Consider the following 22704-nt stretch of genomic DNA (forward strand, 5'->3'; position numbering starts at 1 on the left):
AATTATACGTGTGAGTAGTTAAGGTGTCAATGCTAAAGATATCGTGTTTTAAATATAGTGTAGTGGTTATTAATTAAGGTTTAATTAGTTCGTTTTGTTATGAGCTCCTAGAATTGAATGGTGAGGACGGAAGCACGGGTTTTTATGAATGTGACTGGATGTATTAGGCTTTACAATAATCGCACGTGTAATATGCGTTAAGCATAAGTGTATATTGATTTTTGACGGTAACCTTGTTATGTTTATTTTATTTTGTTTTAAATTATTATACTTTTTACATCAGTTTGCAATTATACCACATTAGTTTGAAATCCAACCACATCGTTTTATTGTTATCGACATCATTGGATTTCATCATCATCACATACAACCGTCGATGTTCATTTCCTGTGCCTATTGGTGAAATACTGCATGAAACCTCTTCAGTTGTAGAAAAGACAGACAGATTGAAGAATATAATATTATCATAGAATCGATCTATGTATTTTGCCATAACTGTTTTCTGTAAAATTCCAAAGTTCGTGAATTTATTCTTACACGTAGAGTTTTCTTGCTCTACAATACAAAAGTTCAAGTTTTTATCAAGTCGTTGTAGAGTCACAATACAAGTTAGCTTGTTATGCGTGTCGTGTTAGTGTTCTCCATAACGGCTGTACGTCCTTCGTGTCGTCGACTCTACCTTCCCAGAAACTCTATATTTAGCCACTTGTAGAGACGCACTGGCGCTGTGATCTATGGTAGACATGATTGGATTAATGTAGAGAAAAATACGTTGTGTTCCAACGTTCGTAAAAATAGGTTATAAAATCTATGCATTTTCTCTATATCTCCTAATTAAAATGTTATAGAGATGTTATTCATTTAAGTGTAACTGTATTTTTTGTTTGTTTTCTTTTTAATGTTTATGGAAACGGATCAGCCTAACGTTAGAGTATGACTTTAAAACTCGAATCGGGTAAACTGTGCCATATGACCAATGTACACTTTTATGTAAGAAATCTTATATTACACCTTTAAGACATTATTGAAATTAAGGCCCTTGGTGTTTAATTCTTTATACAAGCCTGTGTCTTCTTAATACGGCATGATTGACGTGAGCTATTTATAAATAAATATAGGTGTAAGTACTAGTTCAATACACAATTCGGAAGAAGATCCATGCCAGCAAAGCCTAGCTTTGGGACAGCAAAGGTTAGAAAAAAATACCAGTCTATGGCATCCATTGAACACCCGGCAGTTTTTAATCTATTAATCCTAATCTTCAATCTCATATAGGTAATCTAGCAATGAGATGAGCATCAGTGATCATGTGTGATATGTCAGTAAGTGTCGCTAACTGTGGCTAATTACTGGTTGAGGACGACACGACTCTGTGTTTAGCCGCACATTAACTTGATAGCCATGTGTCATATAACCCCGACATGAGTGTATTTCCATTGTCTTACGATATATACTTTGCCACTGTCTGTAACACATGCTGTCTTAAGAAGTTAATTAACTGGCACTGACCTTACAGTTGCAAGGCATAGTCTAAATTGGTGTAGTAATTGGTGTACCTGTCCCTTTCTCGACGACACAACTTTTACATCTCCTAAGCCACGTTCACGTTACGTTTGATGTGTTTTGTCATACGAATTTTAAGAAACGTCATTGCTTTAATAAGGTAAAGAAAAAAAAGCGTAACATTTGCTTTCAGACAGAGTTTAAAGAAAAGTCAAAAAGGGCAAGATCTTCTTATTCCGAACTACACAGAGTTTGAATAGACCGAAGACTCGATCTAATATTAAGTTTGTACCAAGTTACTTGCTCCATTAGTCTAAATTCTTCTTCTTATTACCACGAATATGCCCATATTCTACATTTAGTAAATTTTCTCGTGTCGTGTGTGACAATGTACTCGCCCGTCATAAGTTAGCACATGGTAATCAGTCCTCATATAACTCTTCATTACTCCGCTCCCCGCCGTCGACTAACTACAACACCCACGCGAAACTAAATATAACGCTAGCTAAATTGATATTACTTACTTTATAAATATGAATGAAGAACATTTATTAGTGCTTTAAGTATTCTATGCTAACTTCCTAAATACGTTTTAGACTAACGGCCAGTTTCTTCATAAAACTATCAGGAAATTCGTGAAGAAACAAATTTGACTGTATTTTTACTTAACCCTTTTAAAGTATAAACTTTGCCTGTTACTTTTTATGAAAAAACTGGCCGTTAGTGTGCTGGATCTATTTAAGATTATATTTTGACGTAGTTTAACACTGTTTGTAAACCGACTGTAGCATACATACCGTGGAAAATACATATATACAGCAAAAATTGCAATTGAACTTGTTTTACCATAGAGAATAGTTAAGTTTTTTTGTGTCATTTTCTGAAAGGTTAACTTTTCGTACAAAAATGTCTAGCAGAGAACGAACATATCTAACTTTCTAGAATAATGTGTGACTAATACACCTAGATCACACTCCTATGTAACACTAAAGCTAGGTGACATCCAGGATATTGATTCAGGACTGATTTACGAGTAGTTGATGACACGGGCTGCGGTTGCATCATTCCGCGCCGCACACATAAATCTGTCCCGTGGTCATGGCGATAGTTTTAGCCGACAGTTTAGCTGATAGTGGGGAATAGCAGACGTGATGTGCGTCCTGGGTTTTATGTTTTAGGGATTATGATGATAAATGTCAAAAATAAAAAAGTCTAGGTTTATTAGATATTGAGAAAAATATACGGAATGGACGCGTTTGCAAGAATAGATTTAACCATTTTCATAAATAAAAAAATCTTTATTTACATTTGTTTAAATATGAGTAGTAATATTGAAAGTATTACAACTATTACACACATTAAATTTTTTTAATCTGGCTTATGTAATCTCTCTCTCTTCCATGCTATGAATCCCATATGGTAGTGGGGTCAGCCTTCCTGGTCTTTCTCCTCTACTTCGCTCTGTCCTGGACATCGTTGACATAAATGTGGCTTATGTAATAATACCAATTATTTTTTTTCAATATTGAATTAATTTGCATTGAAACTAATGGTTTGTTCTTTTGTTTCAGGTATGTAAAAGCTACATCGAACTGACGTTACACAGCAGTGCAACCCTGTCGTGTTAAGGTATAGTTGGTATAATACTAATTTTACAGGATTGGATGACAGTTTGTCATACATTTCCATCTAATTTTTAAAAAGATGTTGTTATGATTTGTTGTTATTATATGTCTACTAGGTCAAAATCAAATCATTTATTCATTTAGGTCAAATATTGACACTTATGATAGTCGTTACAATTACTGAATCTACCACTAATAAGTACGTAATTTAAAAAAAATCCATGGTACAAAAAACGTCAAACAGTAGGAAATAATCATGTTATTTATATTATGCTGAGTGTTCAAGAATCTTTGTCTCCATCACACAATCAACGGCCGTTTCATAACCCACGCCGTCGCAACACGTAAGTTCCAATCTAATACAATAATACACTACAATGTCCACCGATTTACTGAAACAGCCTCAATAAATACTAATCCTATCAGCATTTATCGTCAATAGATCCCGGCATTAGTGACGTCCACCTGTGACGTGACTGTAATCCCGGACTATCCCGGGCAGTCCCGGTGTCGCGGGAATCACAGCTGCGTGTAATGATGGCTATCTTGATCGTCAGCTATTTGTCTGGCTGACCCCTAAGACATGTGTAGAGATAGGAATGTGACAGACTGGGCGAGTTTGATGAAATACGATTGTTATATTGTATTGTCTTAAATTAGAAAACTTATTCGAATGCATTATTCAATTATTACTTTGCTTGATTTTATAAAAAGTGAAATACAATCCTTTTCGGCAAATAATCTTATTGTGTCATATTGTAGAGCTTATCAAACTAAAGTTTTCATTTTTTAGTTTTCACTAACTTGTTACTAATTTAATTTAAATTTATCTGAAGAGATATGTGCTTTTTAATAGGATAAATCACATTTCCTAGCTGTAATAAAGTAAATAAGACTTCAAGAAACAAGTTTAAGAATTATGTATTCTTAAACTTGAAATCTTAAAATCATAAAATCAATAGGTATGTTTTATTCGAGAACACTTTATCAGCATCTCCATACCATAAAAACCCAAACACTTTCAACCCGGTCTATAACATCTATACCCTTTACAAATCGCAGCACGTCTCAAGACGCTTATCTTCCCCGGTGACCGGACACCGGCTACACCCGACTACCCCTGGCTATACCCGGCTTACCCGGGTGTCCGGCAGTCCGGATATAACGGACACTTTATACAGCACCGATGTGAGCGAAAGATTATAAGATTTATAGTTAAACTATGATTATTGTAGGGGTTAATCGTTTAGGTGTATTAAGAAGGTTTAGATGCGTACGTGGGCAGTGTAGGCAGTGTGGGCATGTCTTAATGAGTTTTGTCTTAGCTTTCAAAATAATACAGATTTGTCAGGGAGTTGATTACTACGGGAACCTTGTACCTAAAGGTTTAAATACCTATAGGTACAAGGTTTTCCGAACAAAACGGTTTTTGACAAAACGTACGTTTTAACAAAATATTTGTTTACAATCAAAGAACTTCGTTACTAAGTTAATTTTGTTGTTAATCATAAGATTTGTGGTGAATTCCTTATCCCATTGATTCCATTCCCACAGAAATTTGATCTCGTAGATGCTACAAAAAACCTCCTAACAGTTAAAAACATATTAAAAAAATGATTATCCATTTGGTTTACTTCTTCAAAAGATATGCGCGTAAATACATTTCTATGATTCATTTTTATTTATACAGATTTCAATACCAATTTTACGGTATTACATCGTCAATGATTCGAAAACAATTCATCCCTATTCGAGTTCCACCACCGTTATCAATTTGTCACCCCTGTATCAGTTAACCTAACGGCCGTGTGTCACACCGTGTTGTAAATCGACGCGACGCGACGCAACGATGGACGCAATGGACGCGACGCGACGCGACAATTTATCGATGCGGTAATTATCGCGGCGGCAAATACCGAGCGCGGTAAAATACGTGACATTGAACAGTGGCATTTAGTGCCTAGATTATTGGCAAATTGGTAAATTCTGTTTGTGTCATTCGTGAAACTGAATTAGTTGTTACAGGCAGATAAAAAATACTATAAGTCTTAATATCACGTGGCTATAAATTTAATTAATCACATACTGTATCACTTTTGGTGAACAAAACAAAACTACTTATAGTGCAATTGCTCTCATTTGTGTCTCGCCTGAACGTGAACCTTACATCTTCGAAAATCGACATAATTATTGTTCAAAAATGCTGTTTAAAAACACCTTTATTGTTGTTATGATCTAAATAGTAGGTAAGCTTTGACTTGAAGGCTGTACTTAACCACTTACCTTTCCAATATTACGTCAAGATCTATTTCAGTGCTACATTTTCAATTCAGACGTCAATTCACACTACTCCGTCATTGAATGACGCTATACATGTAATATTTAGAAGCAAACTGTTGAACACCCCTGTCTTAGTCTAGCTAATACACTGTCTACGTCATCAACGACGTCATTAAATCATATTTTTTTTTATATTTGATAAGTGTTTCTGTTATTTCAGTTTTTAGACGAAGCTTTTACTGTTTGTAATGTTTTTGAGATTAACGCCATCTATCGTGTACTAAGGCAACTGTTTAGATTCGAATGAACTGTGAAGGGGTTATTTAGAGTTTAAGTTAATAAAATACCAGGGATTAAGGTAATGTTTTGCTTTTATAAGAATATTTTTGATTGGTTTTGTGGTCTATGCGTTTGCTATTGACAGGGTCTCGGTTTCGATGTGCGGATTGGGAAAAATGTTTTAGAGTTTTCCAATTTCTGTTGGGAAATTCTCAATTTTGTTGTTGTAGTGTGGTAACGTGCTCTTTGTATAACAATAGGCTCGCGCTATTTTACGTAGGACTAACATTACAAACGCTCAACGTGGGTACATTTCTTTTACCTCTGCTTACACCTTATGGCATAACAGGCGTTTTACAAAAAAAAATACCTATAAATATTTGATACATCAAAAAGTTCTTCCGCAATTTTCATAAGGTGCAGCGCAGACGGCACACTTTTTGTGTGCGATCGAGTCTGCAGAATATCATGATAGACATTTAAAAAGAAAAATGTGGGATGAAGTGTGCTGTATTGTTTATTCCGCTCCTGTTTGGACATGTATGAGTCTAAAGAAAAAACAAAATACGGTAAGTTTAAGTTTTTAATAGATTTTACCACATTAGTACACAGACTCGATCGCACAAAAAGTGTGCCGTCTGCGCTGCACCTTAAGGGTCAATTTGTTACATTAGCTCTTCATATTTTCACTCAACTAGATTGAACAAGTTGATTGTAAGGGGACACTGTCCAAACATTACTATAAGGGGTAACATAAGGGTTGAAAGTATCTTGTTTAATTTCCGGGGAGACTTCAACTGACCATAGTTTTGGGGAACTACGATTTATTGGCTAATGATTATATCTTGTATAATAACTTGCTGAAATGGCAAACGTTGTTTTGCCATATAAATAAAAAAAAATGGAGTATGAAAAATAGTTCTCGGCCGATTGTCAGACCTACTGAATACGCATATTAAATTTGGTAAAAATCGGTAAGGCCGTTTCGGAGGTGTACGGTAACTAACAGTGAAATTTTATACATAAGATATGATGAATGGTTTAGTTTTCTTTTTAAATTTTAGGGTTCGATTCCCACACGGAACAAATAATTGTTAAATGTTTCGGGTCTGGTTGCGCTTTGTGTCCGTTATTTGTACGTTTGTAAAAGTCCCCGCGACACAAGAACAATTTTTAGTGCGGGTGTTGTCTTTAAAACAAACCGAAAAACAACACACCTAAGAAACCCGTTTTGTGTTGTTGTGTTTGTAAAATCCCCGTGACAGTACTCTATACATATAACCGCAGTGACTCATATAACTAACAAAACATAACATAACTAATAATCCATGATTATTGGTTAATTCCCAACGATTCATATAAGGCAGTCGATACGATGTTATCACGACGAGGTCAGTAGCAGCGAGTTTATGCACGATTCCCAGTTTGAAGACGGTTTTGGGTCTGATTGTACCAAAACCTGATTTTTAATATTTGTTTATTTCAACTTCATGTACTGTAGTAGTACATAGACGGACTTAACGTATCAAGGTATTCTTTATCAGTCAACCATTATTTTTATGATGATATAACTTTAACCCGTCACTGTCCCACTGCTGGCCAAAAGTGTCCTCCCAAACAAGGAAGAGGTTAGGCATTGAGTCCACTACGCTGACTAAATGCGGGTTGGGGACTTTGCATGCCCTCAATAAATGTATTAAATAAATTTTAGGTTAGGTTCACGATGTTTTCCTTTACTGTGAAAGCATGATGTATTATTTCATAAAATTTCTATATACAAAAAAAATGGTCTAATAGGTATTTTAGGCTGAAGTCTAATGCCAAAAATTTTTCGACAATAAGTAAAACTCCGACATATTTTTCGTTAATAAAAATTGCAATTGTGAATTGTTTTCCTTAAAAAACATCTTATCAATGTAAGTCAGTTTGTTGATAACGCAACAGTGCAAATCAATTATAATACCAATGTTTTATTATAAGATAATTGATTATTATTGTTCATTTAGTTTTCAATTAACTGCTACATGACAAAGAAATTAAAACGTTTTATAAGACATAGATAACATATTATTTTTATGCTTTTAAATGAAATTGATAGAATAGGAAATAGCTTTAAAGTTTGTTTGCCCATCTTTTTCACCAAAATAGCTAACGAACCGAATATCTAAAATTTGGCAGAGTAATAGGTACATTCCAGGGTACGGCTAATTTTAATGAATAATAGTACCACCTCAGTATCATAAATGCGAAAGTAACTTTGCCTGTTTATACATACGTATTTATACATACTAGAGGTACATTCGTGCATAATTTACAAAACCGATATGGATGAAATTTAGTTCCCACATAATATATGTACATAGTTTGAGACCCAAAGAAAATACATAATTATAGAGACCTAAAAGATTACAAATCACGGAAAGTTTTTCCTTCAATGAATTATATTATAACGAGGTATTTTGTACACGCAAGGTCGTACTGATAATACAAATCGAAGGTGCGTTATCAATGGCATCCTATTTGCACACGATAGGCAACGCCGATGCAATGTGTCATAGTGTGTCATACTATCTTAAGCCTTACCTTTCTGAAATAACGATCGTGATTGTGGGAATTAAGATAAAAATAGATACTTTTATTTTTAATCATAATCAAAATGAAATCATTATATCATTAAGGTCAAATTTTGACGCTTATGATAGTCGTTAAGATTATTAACCCCCGGTTTCTGAGTACATTTAGCGGTAGTTTATCTATTCAAGCGTTTTTTTGTATGAGTTTTAACGCTATTATATTTTAGATAAACTGCCGCTAAATGTACCTCAGAAACCGGGGGTAAATCTAGCTTGGAAAGGGGGGTAAAGCCTTATGAGAAGAGCTAGCAAGAAGCTCACGGCCACTCTTTTCAATCGCCAAAAGATTTTCAATATGGTTCAATCAATCAGCGATGTAGACTGAACGTCAATTATGTGTTAGCAGAGACCAAAGATCTAGACCAACATTTATGTGTTTCACACTCGACGCTTGACCGTCACCAAGTTTGAATTTGAATTTTACCAGGGGGGCTATCTTCTATCTCCGTAGACCAATATTTGAAAGCCACTATGCTGTACGTTGTTTTCTACCTTAGATTATAGTGATGACCATGTTACGTCAAAGCAGCAATGTACTGAATAGTGACCATCAATTTGATGTACACTAGTTGTCAACTGAGATACATATTATTCTTTGTATCGAATTATAGGGTAAGTCTTTCATTAAATTAATTGCAGCTAAGGGCTATGTAAGCATCTTTGGCTAAGAAGATTGCTTCAGAGTTTATTACCAATTATAGGCTTGAACAATATAGATATTTATAATCTTCTGAAATATTTTCATTTATGTATTTTTTTCCTTATGTGTGATTCAGACATTCTGTAGCTTTTATCTAACTAGACATCTGTTGTTTTAGTAGTGATGGTATTTAGTTCCCGAAGATTAAAAACTCTTTAGGATTACAAATAATATATGAGTCTGTTAGTGAAATTGACACTGAGTGCACTTTTTCAAGCCCCAGTTTAGTAAAGTCGACAGGTGGTATCAGGAACATTATTGATATAATAATATATTATCTGATAGTGTGTGTCAACAAACTGTGTGATATGAGTTCTTTTAATATGTAACTTTTACACTGATATATTTATTTTATTATATCCTTCAGTTTTCTGTGTTTTAAACTTGTTTTCATAATAATTGGTCATAATGCCTTGCTAACAGTTAAACATTTAACGTTGGGCGCAGTGGTTAAGGTTATCTTAACACCTTGAGTTTGATTCCTATTTATATGTGATCCACAAAATAGTCATTTTGGGTAAGGTTGTACCTACTTCGTGTCCATTTGATAAACTACAAAGTATTTGACATAAGGCCTCCCGCACTCCGGGAGGAGACACTTGGCCAACAGTGGGACACTACACTACAGTAGTAATACAGACCAATGTTTTTTTTACTTAACGATATAAGATTAATATTGTAATTAAGACCATTTCTATCCTGTTTAATAAAAGTTAAAAGTTAAGATAATTACAGCTTTCTAAGCTGTATTAGTTAAGCCATATTCTATAAACGTAAATCATATATCTCTTGAAAATGGGTGCTCCACTTTTATAGAACAATAAAGAGTGTTGTCGGGAATTTCATTACGCGTTAACTCTGTCGACGACTTAATGCTTATGACGTCACACTGCACCGCCATCTTCTTACACATTTACATTTATATGTCTTTATTTGATACTCACTCTTGACTGCAAATTTATCTGCTTGTCTACGTGCTTGTCCCACTTTTTAACCGACTTCAAATAGGAGGAGGTTTTTAATTCGGCCGGTATATATTTTCTTTTTATGTATGTAATTACACCGATTTCGCCAACTTTTCTGAACCGATTTACGTAATTCTTTTTTTAGCTATCTATGTATGTGTCAAAATCAAAGTAAATGTGTAAAAGCTGCTTTAAATATTTCACTTACTCCGACGACTGAATAGAGAGAATTAACACTAACTTCATACTAATGTTTGTTTGTTTTATGAAAAATTAAAATCGCGGTATTTTATTTTATCGCAAATATGTAAAATTTTCTTTTACAATATCATGTAGCAGTGTTCGTAATTTTCCTGGATGGCTAAAAACCCCCAAGTACCACGAATTTTACTCATGCAGGATTCCTTCGACAAACGGAATATTCAGTTACAATGATAAGATAGCTGGTTTAATATCTGATAACGTCAGTATGGTAGCAATATGACGATACTTTTAGTAGAGCTTCATTGATATGAGAGGACAGTTGACACTCGCACTCACTTCTGAATAAGTAACAGTTAGCAGGTGAAATTTTGGCACTGTTTTCATAAATTTACAGTCACTTTATCCGGCAGTTAGGTTATAAGACACTTATCCGTAAGTCTGCTGGCCTACATATTTGATTGGAGTAAAGTTGTTCTTTGTTCGAGTGAAAATCAACCCCTAAGGAAGTGCCCTAATGTCATTTATTCTGACATTTCAATATAAAGCAAGGAATGCGGACGTCACTGCACCATGTAAACTGTCATCGAATACACGCATTATAATATAACACAGGAAAACCAACCTTAACACACAAAAAATACGATTTAAACTAATTCAACAAGTTTACACTCGAAGATTGAAAACGTCGAACGTGTCACATGTACGTAATAAGGAACTTAACATCACACAGTGGAAATTAAACTCTATTGTAGTAAAAATAGAGTTGTATTTGTGTTGTTGAGTAGTTAGGGGTGGTACGAACGGCGGGGTATCGAGCGAGTTGAGTTCACAAGTCCCGTACCGCGCGGTCATGACAGACGCGTCGCTACCAGCATGGTGCCCGGCGCGATGTGCTGGAAACAAGTGTCTAAACTACAGAAAGCCTTATTTATCATTCTGTTCTACATGATACTGTACCTAGTGATATCATACGCGCTGACTCCTGAAGCGAAGATAACGTTTATCAACGACGAATTTCGTATAGGAGATAAGTATGTGATGATGTTTTTGGTCGGCAGTACTAGTTCTACGCCGGTGTTCGGCGACGGTGACGGTGCCAGAGTGTTCCCTACTCGCTGTGGAAAGTGCTTTATCACTGATAACAAAGGGTTCTTGCCCATGAGTGAGTACGACGCAGTGTTAGTGCACGGAGAGAGGAGCCTGTTGACGCAGACCTCCGCGTTCATGGACCCTGGTAAACGATACTTAATAGAGTCTAATAAAAGGTGCCTTCGGAGGAAATTCAGGGAGTGTGTGCGACCTCCGCGAGTGACTTCCTTCACGACTAGAGAGAGGTTTGACTTGTGCGGGTTGTGTAGAACATTGCATCAGAAGAGAAGAGAGTAACGTTGCCTTGTAGACTAAGACACGGTTTCACCACTTGTAAATAACTGCCAGGTAACTTATCAGACAGTTCTAGTACCTATATCTGTCAGTTAGGTTACCTGAAACTTATTTATAAGGTGTGAAAACCTATTCAGTACCTGTTAATGTGATGTTGGTGCTTATTTTAAGGTTTGTACTTAATACCATGGAAGATCTCGTATTATAAGTGAAGATTTTTTATATGAATGTGTAAATTTGCTTGTATTTTTGTAATAAAGTGCGAATGTCTGGTTTTTAAATAGTTAGGCAGAATGATAATAGCATTGTTTTAAATTATTTTTAGGTTGAAATTGTCAAGGTTGGAATTTCTTTGGCTGATACAAATTCTTGAGAGTCTGACCTATAATTACATCGTAAAAATTTAGGTTAATTATCACAATAACATACTGAGACATTATTGTTAACAACTGTGTAGTAGTCTTGACAGTAAAATTAACTCAACTTTACGATTTTGATATTATTAAAACATAAATTAACTTAATTAAAATCAATAGATGATGATGACTTACTTTTCTGTCTTCAATGCACTTTTATTCACATGTAAATAAAAATAGCTAATATTTAAAAATAACCCTGAATTTTGGTTAATTTTGGGCAATTCTCTGTTTATACATTCCAAGTTTTGGAAAGTTCACATGTCAAATAAACTATGTAAAACTAATCCGTGTTTAAAAACCGCTATTAAATATAAATTAATATGGACAACAACATACGTTACTTTAAATAATGAAAAAAACAATTTAATTCCCTCCACTTTCAATATTATTTAATCTTTCAAATAACAGGGAACACCCTTAGTGACGTCATCATTATGACGTCACCGTCTGTGTTTACCAATTTGTAGTATTTGTTTCACTTACAAACCAATTACTAAAAAACTGCAGTGTTACTGCCAATTCTAAAGTTCTAGGTTCGATTTATAAAATTATTTTGCCATTTACGGATATTTTTATTTTTTAATTCTGAAATGTAACTAATGGTGGCCTGTAAAATGTTGATGGATTATTACTTCTGCCTAACTATTTAAGGAGATAGCGTGATGTTTTTTTCTATGAGTGTTATTGAACGTTCTCAATAACCTATCTTTAGTAAATAGAGCTAAACCATAAAGGGCTTAAACTGTCAAAAACTATTTAGTTAACGCACCTCCTTATTGAGCAGTCGGGCAAAGATAAACAGTTTGTTGCTATTGGCTATCTTTCTGTATCTACTTATATGGAAACAAGGCGTGATAATATGCCTTATGCTTACGGCTATGACCATGCTTTTACCAAAAGATGTCAGCCAAGACTTTTCCGAAATGTAATCTATAAATCTGCAAAAGTTTTCAAAAAAGCCCTCACAAATAAACATACTTTCACATTTCTAAAATTACTATCGATAATTACAGTGTGTGCGTACTGCAGTTAGTCTTTCTATTACTGAAGTTAAGTTATTGGGAACGTAAATGAATCTTCTGTGGTACAAATTATAAAACTCGGTTGAATTCCTATATTATTAAGTAAATGTTATTATTCCATATGTGTTGTTGCTTACTGTGTTATAAACTTAAAGCCGAATATTGAAACCTCACTCAATTCTAAGTAGCACTTAAGCTCAAGTGGTAAACGCGCCTTACACAAGCGATCGAAGTTTCAAAACAAAGCAATGACTTATCCAAGTTAAGTGTGATAGAAATAATGATCACTTGTTCTAACGGTGAAGGAAAACATCGTGATGAAACCTTATCCCTAAGAATTTAACACAGTTCTTGAAGGAATGCAAGCTCTTCCCCTCCATTTGTCCAGTGTGGTGGAATAAAAGATTGATCACTCCCTCACTACAGGAATAGACCCATCCCCACAGTGGGACAGTAATGGGTTAAGGTTTTGTTTGTTTGTTTGTTTTTAAAATGACAACTCCCGTACTAAGAATTGCTCTTGTGTCGCGGGGACTTTTACAAACATACAAACAACGGACACAAATTACAACCAGCCTCGAAACCGAATCGAACCCATTAATGTCCCACTGCTGGGTAGGTGTCTCCTCCCGGAATGAGGGAAAGGTTTGGCCTTGAGTCCACCACGCTGGCCAAGTGCGAGTTGGTAATGGGCTAAGTTTTTTTTTATATTAAGTGTCACTTAAATTTGAGAAAGGTTTTTATAATCGGCCATTTTAAAATTATGATTATTATTTAATTTAAATAATGAACTGTAATACGGGAACATAGATTATAAAGTGCCATATCGTTAAAGCATATTTATGTATTTAATTGAAAGTATATAATGAAAATATTAGAAAACCAAAATAATGTAATAAAATGACAATATTTGATTATATAGTGAGATTTCTGAGAAAATGACCTATAAAATAAGACAAATGTTTATTACAAACGTACCTAAGTACTGAAAACTGTTACACATACTAGTGAACCCCGCAGACTTGGCCTGTCTGAAATAACAGCTTCATATTGACATTTCAACAGCAATGCCATCTACCGGTTCCAATTGTGTTTCCAAACCATACTGGAACCCATTGTATTGTACAAAGTTTCATCCAAATAAATCCAGCCGTTTTCGAGGAGTGAAGTGACAAACGCACGTACCAAAATATTTTTATTATAGAAATATTGTTTCTCAAGTTACAGAAGATTTATAAGTCAGTTAGTCTTATCATATTATTTAAAATATTTATAAAAGAGCCAAAACACTGATATCTTTATCAACATTAATTAAATTAAATCGAAGCTTAAAATTAATTGTGAAGTAAATATCGTATTAAAAATAATATCGACCTTTTGACCATCGCTTTATCAAACAATAATAAAATTCAATTAAAAAAATTATAAAGCTTAGTTACTTGATAAAGTAATCAATTTTTAAAAAATACAGAAATATACATTAATAATTCAAAATGGCGACAAACCCGAGCAATATTAGTTGTTTTTATCGTATAGTTAGTGGTCAACCTAGTGTCAAAGTTGTTCAAGCCGCCCAAAGGCATTTAACATGTCTTAACGACTGTTGTCTTAATTGACACAAACCGGGACCGACTTTTTACGTGCCCTCCGAAGCACGAAGATGCCCAGTTCAAATACCACTATGCGGTCGCCCATCTAAGGAATGACCGCGCTAAAGGTTGCTTAACCCACAGATCGTTTACCGACTGGTGAGCACAACTGGCTATAATTATATTAGTTAATTAGTCATTATCTGTTTAAGTGCGTGACTGACACATGATTGGTGTTTTTTATAAAATGAAAGTGTAGTTTTATGTGTATCGTAAAATCGTTTTTACAGTGATAATAAAAGCACGTTTTATGTGGGGAAAAAATCTATATAATATATAATAACAGCTAGCCTCCTTTCTATTCAATCGATTATTTAAAAACTCAAAAATGTAATATTCACAAATATAAATGAAACGCTTTGTTGCTAAGCGACAACGCGGGTAATAAATTTTGCAACATTTTATGATGTAAAGAAAAACAATAAAATAGTGAAAACATTAAAAAATACAAATTACACGCGGGCAAAACTGCATGGGGTCGTCTAGTAATTAATATAATATTTGTGGGTATATCCTAATGAATGGAAGGATTTTTACAATACAATATTTGTTTTCATATTTACTGATAGATGTTTTTGGCTCTTTGTTAAATGAATTTGCTACAAAAACAAAAAAATATGCTACAAAAACATACTTTTCAGGGCGTAATCCAAACAGACACTTGAGTCCGTATATTTGTAAGCAATATCTCTCGTATTTATAAGTATACAAGGTTCAAAATACAAAAAAGTGCTTGAGAATCTCTACAACATTTCTGTCATAAGTACTTGAGATTGTTATCGAAAAACATTTTAAAATATGTTCTCAGAACTTCTCAAGGAACTACGAAACGTAAATAATTTTGTTTTATAAATCAACTGTAGTGGTTTCAAGTGTCACTTATTTACGAAACAAATCTTTCTTTCAAAACTTTAACTCTGTTATTATAAAAACAAACTATCCTTCGGTCCGATAACTTAGTATATAATTCTATGTATTTCCAAAATAAAATACCTGTATTATACAGGCCACCGTCTGCTAAAGCCTGCTGGTCACAGATGTTCTAAATTCTGAATACATAATAATATGTAATTTTGTATACCTCTGGCAGCCTCGAACCTTACATACAAGGCTCTCTACTAAGTTTTTGGACTATAGAAACTAGCCTAGTGTCAAAATTTTATATAATAATTGACAATAAACCTAAGCCTATAAAAATTATTGAGTTTCAAATGAATTTGAAGAAAGAAATCTCACACGTTTTCGAACGCCAATAAAATAAATAACTTATATATGTTACTGTAAAAGCCCGAACTCTGGCAAATCCTAAGATTTTCCGGTAAAACCTAAGATTTACCAACTCTCAATGGTAAAAGTCCGAACAAGCCGGAGTTTAAAAACTATGTTACGGTATATAAAAAAATCCTCCTACATAACTATGTTTATAACTATTTCACGGTATAATTATATACTGTGACATAGTTATAAAGAAGGAGTTTTGAGCACAGCGACATGGGTAGGTTAGGTTAGAAGGCTAAGGTGGGAGCGAGCGAAGCGAAGCTCCCACCTTAGCCTTCGTGGTTATTTTTTTTTAACCACTCAGAAGGAGGAGCCCCGCGAAGCGGGGCTCCGGCGACATCTCGACATCATCAAGTGAATATAGGTAAAAGTTCGAAATAAAATAATTATTCGGACTTTTACCATTGCGAGTTGGTAAATCTTAGGTTATACCGGAAAATCTTAGGATTTACCACCGTTCGGGCTTTTACAGTAACATATATAAATGATATTTCTCAAAGGATTTGTCAAGACAAATAAAATGTAAAATAGAAATTATTGTAAATAAATCATAGACTAAAAGTAGATAGAATAAAATGCAATTTTTTATCTGTGCAAACAACATACCTAGCATACGTTACGTTATGACGTATTTTTTACACCGTTTTGAAACCAAAGTGATTATTTGTTAGATATTATTATTAAGTTATTGTGTATTTGATGTTGTTTTGTTTGTCGTTTTGGTGTTCCATGTTGAAGTGTTTATATTGTAATGAAATCTATTTTGGGTAAGTCTTTGAGGTCAGAGCTCTTAGTTAATTTGCTGGTACTTACATTATGTTAGTCTTGCTCTAGAACAAGTAATATTACTTGAAATATAATAAGCAAATTTAAGAAGTGTTGTTTACAAGTTTAAAGCTAACCACGAATCCCCTATTCGATTAATTAATATGAGATCTAAACAGGAGTAGCTTTGACCTCAAAATATTGCCCGATTATATTTTTATGTAAATGAAATATGCGATTGTTTGTATGTTACATGAACTATAATAAAATGTTTTCCTTTTTCTTATAATTCTCGTTTATTATTACATTTAATACCCTCCAAAGCAAAAAAAGAAATAAAAATTAATTAAGCAATAATATTATGTAGCCTTCTGTCATAGTTATATCACTAACAGCCGTAGGTCAGCGCAATAGAGCTGTGTTCATTATTTACTCTGCCGGGAACGGAGCCACGTGCCACTAACAGCCTGTAGCCATTCATCTGTTCACTCAATCATTATTGAATCTGTTTGACTGATTTATAAGCAATAACATTCTATAACTGTGGACTTTCAACTAATTACACTTATGCAGTGAGTTGTCTACTAAGTGTTGACTTTCAAGCCTCTGTAACTTAGCTTAGATAGTTTTTAACATTTTAATCAACAACAAATTGAAACCACTTAAGTTGTATGCCTGGGCCAGGCTTAAAACTCTTTTTTGAACTATGTGATAGCCCAGAGTTAGGAAGTAAAAGTCTTAGAGTTCCGTGCCTCGGAGAGCACCTGACCTCTAACTGGTCGTATCGGTTATCCGTCCCAAAATCAAAACATTTATTCATTTAGGTCAAATATTGACACTTATGATAGTCGTTACAATTACTGAATCTACCACCAGCTCGGAAAGGGGAAGAGCCTTATGAGAAGAGCTAGCAAGAACCTCACGGCCACTCTTTTCAATCGCCATAAGTTAACAATGCCACCGGGTTATGAGGTTAAAGTAGTTTGGAGTGTACCTATGATTTGTGCACACACTTGGACACTATAAACAAAGTCATGCACAGTTGGCTGGTTTCATTGAAACTGGCCGCGCGCCGTAGCCGAGTTTTGGCCAGGAGGATAATATTATCAATTGTACTTATATTATACTGCATAAGTAGTTGCATATATGAGATACCTAGTCACATAAAAATTGAAATATTTCTTGAAATGGTTACCTTCGCTTCAGCCTCGTAAAAGCCTGACCTCTTTCACAGTAATTAGATACACGTGTTCACTGAAACTGTAGGACACTAATACTATATTATTACAGGATCAATAATACAAGAAATGTACATTAAGTTATCAATTGAGTACAATTTGTGTAATAGTAGTGATATTGTCATTAGAACTTGTAATGTCTTTGTTATAATGAAGATATGTTTGATGTAAAACCTTTTATGTTTACATTGATTCTACGATTATAATAATTCCTGATTTGTTATACTGTCGTTGTTAAGTAAAAAGAAAGAATTTACGTATTGTAAATTGTGAGAAAAACTACTATGAAGTTTCTGTGAGTGTAGTAAGCCAGAATTGCTCTTGTAGTTAAGTGTTTTGTAGTGAAGAAAAGTAGTCTAATTAAATTATGACACTTAAACTTTTTCTCCTAATCTTAAACATGTGCTTAGCTCAAGTAGCCAGCACTTTACATTAGCATTATCAAAAATTCTAAATATGTGTATCACTCAAAAAGCAACTTAAATACAATTAAGTAAAAAGTGTTTTTGTCTGATACACAAGAGCCTCTAATCAGTTATCCATACAAACTTCCTCTATAGGTTATCCATGCCAAACCGCCTTTCTGTCACAAAAATCTAATCTTATCTAAAGCTCTCCATTTCTTTTTGTAGTTAACGTTTAAATAAACGTTATTTAACTACACATACACGTGTTGAGCCCTTTTTACGTGAAAGTTACACAACACACTCGGCTCCGATCGTCGTATTGCACCAACGTTTTTCTTAAAACGTTTGTCTGCATTGCGTCTTACACGTTTTATGTTGAAAGCTTCGAAAGAGAACTTAATTTGTTCTTAAGATAAAGATTATTTTAATAATCTCCTTTTGAGAGCTATTCATATATTTCTACTAATTAAATGTGTTTCGGAGGATTTAAAAAGTTATTAAACCAATAGAACACTTTCGTGGGACATAAAAAAGAAAATAAAAATTTAAAACCTTGTAAAAATAATTCCGTTTGAAATGCGGGAATGATATATTTTTGGTTTTATATTCCAGTTAACAACAGGATAAAAACTGTTTATAGACTAAAAAAAGCTCTTTAAGGATAAATATGCTTAAATAGAAATCATATTTTATTATTCGCCACTTTAAAATGACTAATTATTGTCATTTCGTCTATCCCTAAAATCTTATTACAAAAATGTTAAAACACATTTGAGGTATTTCGATCCCTATTAAGTGAAGTTAAAGTAAACTTCATATACTTTCAACACATTCTTACAATCAATTTAATAATAATATAAGATATGAGTAATCAATAAAATATAACGTGTGGTTACAATTGTCGCTTCATTATCTACATCTATCAGTCGTCGTTTGGGCGTAGCACTAGACCTACATAACAACGTAGCGCATGGCGTAGCGTATGATAAGGAGATTTTATTTACACGACATTTTAAATGTTGTTTATATTTAAAAAAATTGAACTAAGAGGATTTAAATATTTAAAAAAAGATATATTTTGCCCGGGGAAATTGATACACGCAGACGAAGTCGCGGGCCGAAGCTAATACAATCATAATTAATGAATTTTATAACTGAAATAATATGTATGTTTTTTTTCTTTAATAGTGACGGATATTTTAATGATTGTTATTTATTTTATAGCACTTGAAAGTAGTTGTATCGTAGTTTATCCAAAAGCAATTATAGAATAAATACTCTTAAAGTACCTAAGAATGCGTTTTGAATATCAAGAGTTCAATTAATGTAATTTTTCAACAGTCGTTATCAACACATTGCCCAACTCCTAGTTAATAGTTCACTAACAGGGTAATAGGTCAATCAATCAGTACTGAATAAATTGACCATCATTCACCTTATTGGTCAATAGTTCACGCCCTAATGACTTTAAATTTATTGAACTAGCTCTATTAAGTTCAACAAGTAATTTGGTTTTAAATATCTATGAGGTCCTTGGCACTGTAATAAAAGTAGTCACCTTACTGCTATTTGGTTGATAGATTGAGGAGTTCTTTTCCCACAAGGAAAACTTTGTGAGGAAACCTTTCATGGTTAATATTTGTTTAGTGCATTTCTTGAGGGCAAGCAAATTCTTCAAATCGCACTTGGTAAGCTTGGTGGACTACGGGCGAAACCTCTCCTTCGTCCGGGAGGAGACCCTTGCCTAGCAATGGGAGAATAACATATAAAAAAATGTATGAATAAAATAACGCCTGTTTAAGGTGTAGTATTTTTTTATTGTAGGTATAATTAAGCTATATTGGTACACTTTTACTCATATAAAAGTATATGTATATAATTGAATTAATGACCGTACAATTCCCCTGATATCCACACAGCCACTCGCTAATGGATTGTCAATTAACTGAGCTGACCCACCCCGTGTGTATAGGTACAACCTATATACTTGATACTAAATGACATCATGTTGATAGCCTAGAAGGGTATATAGCGAAGTATATAGTCTTAATATTTATGATGAGTGAATTGATAAATTTTATATACTTTTTTATTCTATAATAGCGGCCCGACTGATCAACTATTATTTTTCAGTCTTCAACAACATACACAAAAGTTTAACAAATTAATCATTAAAATCTTTCTCAGGGTTCGCCCTTATTTTTGGTGATACCCTCATGAAGATCCGTTTTAGATTTCATAGTTTAGATTATAAGTAATTTTCGATGAAAATAAACCATAGGTTGGTAACATTACATTTGTGATACCTATAAATTGAATGAATCAACAAAATGTTATGCTATAATGGTGCAAAACGCCACTGCTGCTTAAAGGTCTTGAATTTGAATCCCTTCTTAGGCACAACATTGTTAGGTTAGAATAAAGTGATTGGTAAGACTCTTCATTACCTGAAACCGAAATTTTCAGGACAGAAAATGGTAATTTATCGCACTCTCGTACAGTATAGCTATAATAATAGGTATTATAGTAAAAGAGTAGCGTGACGGCGTAAGACCTAGGGCGCCTAGGGTATTAATAGTGCAGGCTCTAGGTATAGCAGGTCATCTCAGGGCCACTACAATCAATACTTTATTGTCAACTGTATCGACACCCGACAGGGCTAGTTAAGTCAGATTGTACTTCAAGGGAAGGGTGATTTTTGAAGTGATTTTGTTCTAAATTGTTACCCTCTTATTCATAAAAATATATAAAGTTATGAAAGGCTTATAAAGAGTTTTGTTTCTTTCACTCCTTAGTGAAATGAAAAAGAGAAAACATATTTTAGTAGTTTTTTTTAACTAAAATAGGTTTATAGTGTGTTTATGAATAAGAGGGTTAGTTAATGAGGAAACAGGATTAAAGTTGAATGTGAAGAGAATGTATAACTAATTGCATGAAAATCGTATTTTTGAATTTTGGATAGCTTTTATTTTCTTTTTAATTTTTTGGTGCGTAATATAGATCTCAGACAATTCAATATCTAAGTTTACCAGTTTATAGAAATAAATGCTTTTATATATAAAAATAATCTAGAAAGGCAAAAGAAACATGCCATTTTATTGCACCAAAAAGTATTTAATTTGGTTTTTAACCGACTTCAAAACAGCAGAAGGTTCTCAACTCTCTTTCTCAATTCAACGCGTATAATAATACAATAAATAATCTATTAAACCTAATACTAAAATTATCACACACAGTATCACAAGCTAGCACATTACTAAAATATCCCCATACTACATAACAATGCTTCACAAACACATCATAACATCGTTAACACAGTCCTACATACATACTTATATACATATAGTACATAGTGATGACGTCACTGGTGGAGCCGGTCCTTTGATGTTGCCGACACGGGCCACGTGTTCATTGTTATTGTATGTTGTTTGTTACACCTGTTGACTACAAGACTAGTTACTGCCCCCGGCGTGGGACGCTGCGTGAAAGGTTTCCGGAGTAACATCATATGTGTTATATACAGGTTATAAAATTGAATGTACTGTTTTATAGCACGATTTTCCTCAGTCTGTACTGTCGAGTATCGAGAGTTTGACATTTAAAATAGTTCCTACGACGCCCTCTAGAGGCGCTGATCCGATTTTCATATAAAATTTCTCGATAGCTAGCCGGTTTTCAGTATTTGATTGTTACCCAAAATCGCGCTGTTGTATTGTATTGTATGGTTAGTGGTCAACCTAGTATCAGAGATGTTCAAACTGCCTCCAAGGCCTTTGACGACTGATGTATTAGTAGAAAAAAGCCGAAATCAAATTTTTACATGCCTTCCGAAGCTCCGAGACTCTCAGTTCAATTACCACTATGCGATCACCCATATATAGAATGACCGCGCCAAAAGTTGCTTAACCCGCTGATTATTTCCCGATCGGAGAACGTGACTGAACTAGGTATTAAGTAAATAACAACGGTATTTACCTCAGAAAACTTTAAAATAGATTTACCTTGCAGTGGCGTGTTGCAATATTAATTAGTGTTATCAATAACGCTTAATTACCTTCCTTATGACTACAATATTAATAAACAACTACACAAATTTCTTAAATGAAAGATTATGACCGCTGGGTGATGCTGTGGGTTTTACATCTTATTAGTCTTATTTAGAACAGCGGCAACGTCAAACAATAAAATTATTTCTGAAAAATAAAAAGATTTCCAATTTTTTTTTGTAAATAAAATGCCAACTATAACTTCAACGAACATAAATAGCCATTAACAAAATCAGAAATAATATCACACACATTTTTTTTATAATATGAGACTCAAATCTACATCCTTTTTATGTCAGCTGACAAAA

The 22704-nt window shown here is 33.8% G+C and overlaps 2 protein-coding genes across 6 annotated transcripts in view; both read left to right on the top strand.

Moving 5' to 3' along the window:
- The window catches only part of LOC142979695 (uncharacterized), a 397988-nt gene that overhangs the window by 156866 nt on the left and 218418 nt on the right, over positions 1–22704 (top strand). The window lies entirely within an intron of this gene.
- LOC142980052 (uncharacterized) lies at positions 10569–16994 on the top strand. Its single transcript, XM_076125329.1, has 2 exons — positions 10569–16166; positions 16214–16994. Exon 1 carries the CDS (start codon positions 11063–11065, stop codon positions 11573–11575), a length of 513 nt encoding a protein of 170 aa, XP_075981444.1. The 5' UTR covers positions 10569–11062; the 3' UTR covers positions 11576–16166; positions 16214–16994.

Source organism: Anticarsia gemmatalis, chromosome 17 (assembly GCF_050436995.1).
Source record: "Anticarsia gemmatalis isolate Benzon Research Colony breed Stoneville strain chromosome 17, ilAntGemm2 primary, whole genome shotgun sequence".
NCBI classification, from domain to species: domain Eukaryota; kingdom Metazoa; phylum Arthropoda; class Insecta; order Lepidoptera; family Erebidae; genus Anticarsia; species Anticarsia gemmatalis.